Source organism: Ylistrum balloti, unplaced genomic scaffold (assembly GCF_031769215.1).
Source record: "Ylistrum balloti isolate Yb309-2 unplaced genomic scaffold, AGI_CSIRO_Ybal_v1 Utg370248, whole genome shotgun sequence".
Lineage (NCBI taxonomy): Eukaryota > Metazoa > Mollusca > Bivalvia > Pectinida > Pectinidae > Ylistrum > Ylistrum balloti.
The window spans coordinates 458,969-467,354 of NW_026782199.1; the positions used below are offsets into that span (position 1 = coordinate 458,969).

The following is an 8,386-nucleotide window of genomic DNA, read 5'->3' on the forward strand; positions in this document are numbered from 1 at the left end:
GTATAAAGTAGATGTTGAATAAATATTGTTTTGTCCAACTGTTATTAAGATGTATATTTTAGAGTGTTTGTATGTACATAATGTAAGTGTATGATATTAATATATGCTTTGTATTGAATAATTTTTAACAGTTCTTTTTTAAACGTCACTTTTGATTATTTTCTCTTTATCTGCTCAACATCATGTAAATTGATATGTTGTGTAGTTTATGCGATGTTGTGCCAGTAGTGGGTAGTCCTGTTGTGTTGCTTGTAGATTATCACAGATGTGTGCTAAATATTGATATGCTAATAGCATTTACAACACTGTCAACGCTGTTTAAGTCGTGCATATCAATAAAAAGTAAACTATTGTATCATTTTAAATGACTCATTTTACATATACTGTATTAGTAAATTTCCATTTTGAATCATGATTTATTCTAAGGATAAGACACTGTTACATTAAAGTAGTGTTTAATATGTTAAATCTGCATCAATCTATCAATGGTTTTTATCATATTTTACTTCACTGAGTTGTTGTATTAAGAGTAAATAACTATAGTCTGGATAAAATCGTAAATTATGTTTCCGAACTGGAACGATTTCAGTATAGTCTCTATGTTCTCAATTACTCAAATACTTTAGAATTACAAGTCATGAAACAGAAAAAAGGCAGATGTATTGTTTCTTTTGTCGTGTTCATTGTAATCGTGACACATAAACAGAAATCGTCTTCACACAAACAGAAATCGTCTTCACACAAACAGAAATCGTCTTCATCATATTTTAATCGTGTTATGTAAGACACATGAACAGAAATCGTCTTCATCATATTTCAATCGTGTTATGTAAGACACATGAACAGAAATCGTCTTCACACAAACAGAAATCGTCTTCATCATATTTTAATCGTGTTATGTAAGACACATGAACAGAAATCGTCTTCATCATATTCAATCGTGTTATGTAAGACACATAAACAGAAATCGTCTTCATCATATTTCAATCGTGTTATGTAAGACACATAAACAGAAATCGTCTTCATCATATTTCAATCGTGTTATGTAAGACACATGAACATAAATCGTCTTCATCATATTTCAATCGTGTTATGTAAGACACATAAACAGAAATCGTCTTCATCATATTTCAATCGTGTTATGTAAGACACATAAACAGAAATCGTCTTCATCATATTTCAATCGTGTTATGTAAGACACATAAACAGAAATCGTCTTCATCATATTTCAATCGTGTTATGTAAGACACATGAACATAAATCGTCTTCATCATATTTCAATCGTGTTATGTAAGACACATAAACAGAAATCGTCTTCATCATATTTCAATCGTGTTATGTAAGACACATAAACAGAAATCGTCTTCATCATATTTCAATCGTGTTATGTAAGACACATGAACATAAATCGTCTTCATCATATTTCAATCGTGTTATGTAAGACACATGAACAGAAATCGTCTTCATCATATTTCAATCGTGTTATGTAAGACGCATGAACATAAATCGTCTTCATCATATTTCAATCGTGTTATGTAAGACACATGAACAGAAATCGTCTTCATCATATTTCAATCGTGTTATGTAAGACACATGAACAGAAATCGTCTTCATCATATTTCAATCGTGTTATGTAAGACACATGAACAGAAATCGTCTTCATCATATTTCAAGACATATATAGTACACAACCAGATAATATCGACTTCTTGAGTAAAATGTAACTTTCATCGAGCTTTTATTTTCATTATTTTCGTGGTTACACTTAGTCTATATGTTCATCTGTCTGTGGAATGATATGTAGACAAATATTTTAGTACTAATTAAGTGAGATAATCTACAAAATCGCGTATCGATGAAAATGCATATTTTTGTAAAACCATACACTGTACTTTCAGAAACGACAGCTCTGCCAATGTCACACACCACACCTGCCGACTGCGACTGTGACAATCTACCACCACCTCCGCTTCCGCCACCAGGAATTCTGGGAAACATGAGAGAATCGTTGGATAGCTTCGTCAACTTACTGCCTGACCGGCCATGTGCAAAGTGCCTTCCAGGATTCAACAAAGGAAATGATCACGTGTTTGTAGCTAATCAAATGAAAGCTTCTGAAATCGTAGTGGCGGAAGTGAAACATTCTCTGACGTCAGGTTACCATAGCTTATATAAACAAAATACAATTCTTCTATTGACAGGGATGTCCATGATTTATTTTTTTTGATCTTGCAATGAAAATCGATTTATTATTGGTACATTTTCAAACAAAATACAAAGGCAGGTTTTATATTAGTTTAAAGGCGGTTATAAATAAATGTTTTACTTTTATGGTATTTTTACGAAACATACGCAAAGCAAATATATAAGTATGTAGATGTCCGCAAGTTAATTTGTGATGGAATGTATTGTAATATTTTTGTACAGACGAAAATTAGATTAAAAATTTTAGATATTTTACAGTGTGTACGATATCCGTATTCTAAAGTGAAATTTGAATGATAGTGTTATGTGATATTTTTGTAAGTAATTTAATCCTGTGAAGACAGTAGAAATACGTGTAACATCCCCACTGTCGATCACATTATACATCACGTATTGCAGAAATTCAATTCTACAAATGTTCTATCTATTTCCATACCAAAGATTTGAAGTGGCCTTAACATATTTGCCAAACGATTAGAATTATGGGAAATATGACTGATATAACTTATCTTCCTTATTCACTGAAATAGAGATTCATGTCATGACGTCATGAAGCGTATTTCAGTCAACAAATTTTAAAATGTTCGCTGTACGTTTTTGATAGCAGAAATTCAATATCAATAAACTTATTCTGTATGTTGTTAAATGTGTCAAACTTTTATATTATAGCACCATGTTATATACTAAAATGTGTGTTAATTGCTTTTCAATATAGCTTAAGCATTTACAGTGGCCAGTTATAGTACTCTCGCTAGTGAATCAGTTGATATCATTAATAGAATTCTCTGTACCTAATGTACCAGGCACGTGAGGTAATTAGGTCGGTCAATATCACTCAATTACATCTTAGAACTTTTCATTCGTTATTGCATATGTACATTTCTATAATCAGTACATGTCATTTGTTTTTATAGTGTATAAGTACATATATGATGCACGCGTATTTGTGTCCCACGTGTTTGTACATTTATTTCGATGCGGATGCAAGTTAAATTGGATTGCGTAAATCACTTTAACAGTAATATATTTGAAAATATTTCTTTCGATGATCATGGCGTGAAATTTGATACATGTGATGTTTATGACATGTGTTAAGCCCTCTTTGTGGTGGTGCCTGTTTACTATTAATGTCATTTTCTAGCTTCACGGTTAACATATCCATCGTTCATTTACTCAATGAAAAAGGCTGTAATGGAGAAACCATGTAAGCCTGTAGAGGTGTTGTAGAAAATAGGTACAACACATGATGAATTACGTCATTAGATTGATTCAGATAAGATATTTTTTATACCGATATCGGGATTTTATACATTGCCAATAAATTTAACGACATGTAAATATCGATAATACTCAAACTGTATGTACACAATGCAGGTAACAAAACCAGGTACAAACTTTGTTTCTTCTAAAGGTTTGTATAATGATGTCAGTTTATCACGTGCCTTATTTTGACCGCTGGTGCCAATGATTGTGAAATAAACAATATAATAACATCAACCAGTAGTGTCTGATTATCATTGATGGGAATGTATTTAGGGATCATTAAATCTATAAAATAATCTGTAATTTGATATTATATTGATATATATAATGATAATATGACCATTGTCAGTCATGGTTAACAGTTTTCTCTCTCCCTTTTAATGGTTCTGCCACTGACCACTGTAGTGGTCAACAGTTGGTGGAGTGGATACTTCAGGTGACATGTCACTCTTAGGAGTCTGTCGTAGTTGACAAACAATTCTAATTACTTTTTATCGATAAAAAGAGCGTTAGTCAAAATCTCAAGTTTATTTTGAGTCGAGGATGTTTGGAAACTGAACGAACTTTTGTTTCTTTGTCACACTGTCCCGTCTTTAAGTAGAAAAACTTTATACTATCCTGAAAGAGTAAAACTTCTCTAAGAAGAAACCAACTCAGAGTACCGAACATTTTAACACACTGTCCGAAGGCGTTTATTATTATTATTTTTTTTTTATTATTATTATTATTTATATTTTTTATTCACCAACATTCAATAATAACTACTATGTATCATACTTTACCTGAAGGTATTAGCAATAAACCTTGTAGAGAATAAAACTCCCTGTCGCGATGTCATTAATTAAGTAAACATTTTTTATTGAACTATCGTAATGTCTTATTATTCTTTTCTGATAAACCTCCTAAGACGAGTTGATAACTCAGATATACACAATCTTTGCACAGTGCAAAGGTTCTAATAACTGGTACACACTTAGTGTAATACTTACCAACTAACGGTATCCAACTTTAATTCAGTCCTAGTCAAATCTAGTGAAATTACAACTTGATCGGAAATCAATTCAAAATAAATTGAATACAAAATAATTCGAAGTTATTTGAAGACAACACAATGATTACTAGTATTTAAAAGAAGTTATTATACTCAGTAACGACAATTCGCTTCAAACTCTAATCCCAATGAAACAAACAATTTAACTCGAATTCAACGTTCTAACATACAGTGTTAAAATGACACCTAAACTAAAATTCCACATGTTTTAGTGATAAGAAGTGATTCAGATCAAAGATTCCATAAATCTTTAAGAGATATAAAATGTGATATAACAAAAATAAATAGGACATCAATATCGTCTCCAATAAACAATCTTGAAAACAATTATACATAGACGTTTGTTTTTCTATAATGATTAAAAGACTTGAATGATGAGTTATCCAGGTTAGTTTTGTCGTGTCTACCCATTTTTACCCTGAACACAAATGTTAAAATTAATTATCATAGACACAGTCATCGCTTAGAATGGGAGTTGTTCCCCTTTAGTCATTCAATCTGGCGACCAAAACGATATAGCTCTACCGCAACTGATGGGAATAAGTCGTACGATAAAATGGTATCCTCATCGTGAAATAATGTAAGAAAATTGGTATCTTTTTGTATAAGACAACATTCATCATTTGCAGCATTTTTTTAAACGACTCTACAAAAACGTTGGATGGGAGAAAAGGTTTTAGTATATTGAAGAGTTTGCAGAATTCCTTTCCTATAACAAATTATATAACCACGTAACGTAGATACATAATATCGTCAAATGACTAATGTGTCTTAGCTACTTAGCACTGTTGTATCATAAGCATGATGATTCTTGTATAACATTATAATGCAATTTTTTCACATCGTGATTCTTACTCCTCAGACGTTAGAATTGATATCTAACAAATTCTCCGATATTTAAATACTTATTTATAGTAAATTTATTTCATTAATAGAGTCAGACCTCCACATGAAAAACAAAACAACTTTGTATGGTCGTCACCATACTTTTGCCAAATATCAGTGTACGTTATAAAATATATTGCCAGTCACGAAGTTCTTATGTTGAGAACATGACATTACCAGGATCCCTTTGTCTTTCTCTTGCCATTTTTCATTTTCGTTTCCTTTTGACTCTTTTTATATGACATGTCAACTCAAAATACATTGTTCATGACTAGGGCCAATAAGTTAATACATTTATTAGAACTATTTTCGAAAAGACTGTTCCCGCGTATAAACGTAAAAACAAGTGAAGGGGCGCCGGTACAAAATGGACTTCAGAAGCAAACTAACAAAACAACTTAAAAACATGATTGTAAAAAATGCAGTTTGGTAAATTTAGCAATTTCAATATTACGAAATTATGGTATTATAGAATATTTACATCTAATTCATGAGAATAACATGTTGGTGCTTAAAATTGTAATATCTGAGGGCGACTTCTTCAGAATGAAAAACGCGTGCTCTTGTTCTCTTCCGTATACATATCATTACAATTAAATAAAAGGTCGTTAAAGTCCTTTTACTTGGCCTGTTGGAGAAGTTCATGGTCGTTATAATCCTTTTACTTGGCCTGTTGGAGAAGTTCATGGTCGTTATAGTCCTTTTACTTGGCCTGTTGGAGAAGTTCATGGTCGTTATAGTCCTTTTACTTGGCCTGTTGGAGAAGTTCATGGTCGTTATAATCCTTTTACTTGGCCTGTTGGAGAAGTTCATGGTCGTTAAAGTCCTTTTACTTGGCCTGTTGGAGAAGTGTTAGGTCGTTATATTCCTTTTACTTGGCCTGTTGGAGAAGTTCATGGTCGATATAATCCTTTTACTTGGCCTGTTGGGAATTCGTGGTCGATATAATCCTTGTACTTGGCCTGTTGGAGAAGTTCATGGTCGTTAAAGTCCTTTTACTTGGCCTGTTGGAGAAGTTCATGGTCGTTATAGTCCTTTTACTTGGCCTGTTGGAGAAGTTCATGGTCGGTATAATCCTTTTACTTGGCCTGTTGGAGAAGTTCATGGTCGTTCTAATCCTGTTACTTGGCCTGTTGGAGAAGTTCATGGTCGGTATAATCCTTGTACTTGGCCTGTTGGAGAAGTTCATGGTCGTTAAAGTCCTTTTACTTGGCCTGTTGGAGAAGTTCATGGTCGTTATAGTCCTTTTACTTGGCCTGTTGGAGAAGTGTTATGCCGTTAAAGTCCTTTTACTTGGCCTGTTGGAGAAGTTGATGGTCGATATAATCCTTTTACTTGGTCTGTGTTAGAAGTTCATGGTCGTTATAGTCCTTTTACTTGGCCTGTTGGAGAAGTTCATGGTCGTTAAAGTCCTTTTACTTGGCCTGTTGGAGAAGTTCATGGTCGTTATAGTCCTTTTACTTGGCCTGTTGGAGAAGTTCATGGTCGTTAAAGTCCTTTTACTTGGCCTGTTGGAGAAGTTCGTTGTCGTTAAAGTCCTTTTACTTGGCCTGTTGGAGAAGTTCATGGTCGTTAAAGTCCTTTTACTTGGCCTGTTGGAGAAGTTCGTGGTCGTTAAAGTCCTTTTACTTGGCCTGTTGGAGAAGTTCATGGTCGGTATAATCCTTTTACTTGGCCTGTTGGAGAAGTTCGTGGTCGTTAAAGTCCTTTTACTTGGCCTGTTGGAGAAGTTCATGGTCGGTATAATCCTTTTACTTGGCCTGTTGGAGAAGTTCATGGTCGTTATAGTCCTTTTACTTGGCCTGTTGGAGAAGTTCATGGTCGTTAAAGTCCTTTTACTTGGCCTGTTGGAGAAGTTCATGGTCGTTATAGTCCTTTTACTTGGCCTGTTGGAGAAGTTCATTGTCGTTATAGTCCTTTTACTTGGCCTGTTGGAGAAGTGTTAGGTCGTTATAGTCCTTTTACTTGGCCTGTTGGAGAAGTTCATGGTCGTTATAGTCCTTTTACTTGGCCTGTTGGAGAAGTTCATGGTCGTTATAGTCCTTTTACTTGGCCTGTTGGAGAAGTTCATGGTCGTTAAAGTCCTTTTACTTGGCCTGTTGGAGAAGTTCATGGTCGGTATAATCCTTTATCTTGGCCTGTTGGAGAAGTTCGTGGTCGTTATAGTCCTTTTATTTGGCCTGTTGGAGAAGTTCATGGTCGTTATTATCATTTTACTTGGACTGTTGATACATGGAAACATCTAAGTATGAAATTACGTTTAGCTATGATACCAGATTTAATTGAAAATCCTAATATGGTATTGATGTTTTTCTTAATTGTAGAAATGTTATTAGTTTGTGAATTTTAATGGCAATGGTTTTATTACATTTTCCGCCACAAATTACACCACGTATGCTTTTTATTTGTCTCTAGTGGACTCAAGAACTGTCGTTATCCGCAACATCAATTTTGACAGACAGATTAATTTCATTGAAGTGCTTATTATGTTTTACAGCTTTTATCGTGAATCTGCAATCAATATGAATTTGTTTATATGAAGTAGCAGATATAAGAGACAATGATCACACATACTTATTGATGAGCCATCACTTGTCTGTCGTGTGATTGTCCGATATTAAAGTGCCATGAGCTTAAAACACCAGCAGTTATTCATTGTGGGAATCAAAAGTATGGGGAATAATTGTAATTCAAAGACGTCATTGAGAAATAGTCTATTATCGGATTTCAGAATATTGCATGTGTTTTAATGAGCTTCAAAACAGCAGGAATGGTAGTGTGGATATACATAGGCACTGAAAAAAGTTTTACTGTTTGGTTTATCACATTTGGTCAGATAGACTTCAATCTATAACAATATTATAATAACAATTATAATGATTACTGTAAAATTATAATAATTATAACTTGTCTTCACTTTCTTACAGGAGAATTATTGCAACTTTGGTCAACATTCCTATCACTCATCCTTTATCAAACTAT

At 33.5% G+C, this 8,386-nt stretch overlaps 2 protein-coding genes across 5 annotated transcripts in view; both read left to right on the forward strand.

Annotated features, from left to right (window-relative positions):
* LOC132552484 (collagen alpha-2(IX) chain-like) overlaps positions 1 to 3,702 on the forward strand; it is a 50,501-nt gene extending 46,799 nt beyond the window's left edge. For 3 of the 4 annotated variants that reach the window (XM_060216661.1, XM_060216662.1, XM_060216663.1), the window contains one exon: positions 1,899 to 1,987. Coding sequence is in view for 1 of the 4 variants with exons in the window: in XM_060216660.1 (XP_060072643.1) it covers positions 1,899 to 2,227 (329 nt within the window). In the remaining 3 variants the exon portion in view is untranslated. Of the gene's footprint in view, positions 1 to 1,898 lie in introns of all 4 variants that reach the window. The other variant, XM_060216660.1, reaches the window with a different exon arrangement.
* A 2,679-nt stretch (positions 3,703 to 6,381) lies between these two features.
* Positions 6,382 to 6,753, forward strand: LOC132552434 (uncharacterized). The gene has a single exon (XM_060216601.1). The coding sequence runs from the start codon at positions 6,382 to 6,384 to the stop codon at positions 6,751 to 6,753; it is 372 nt and encodes a 123-aa protein (XP_060072584.1).
* Positions 6,754 to 8,386: the final 1,633 nt, after the last annotated feature.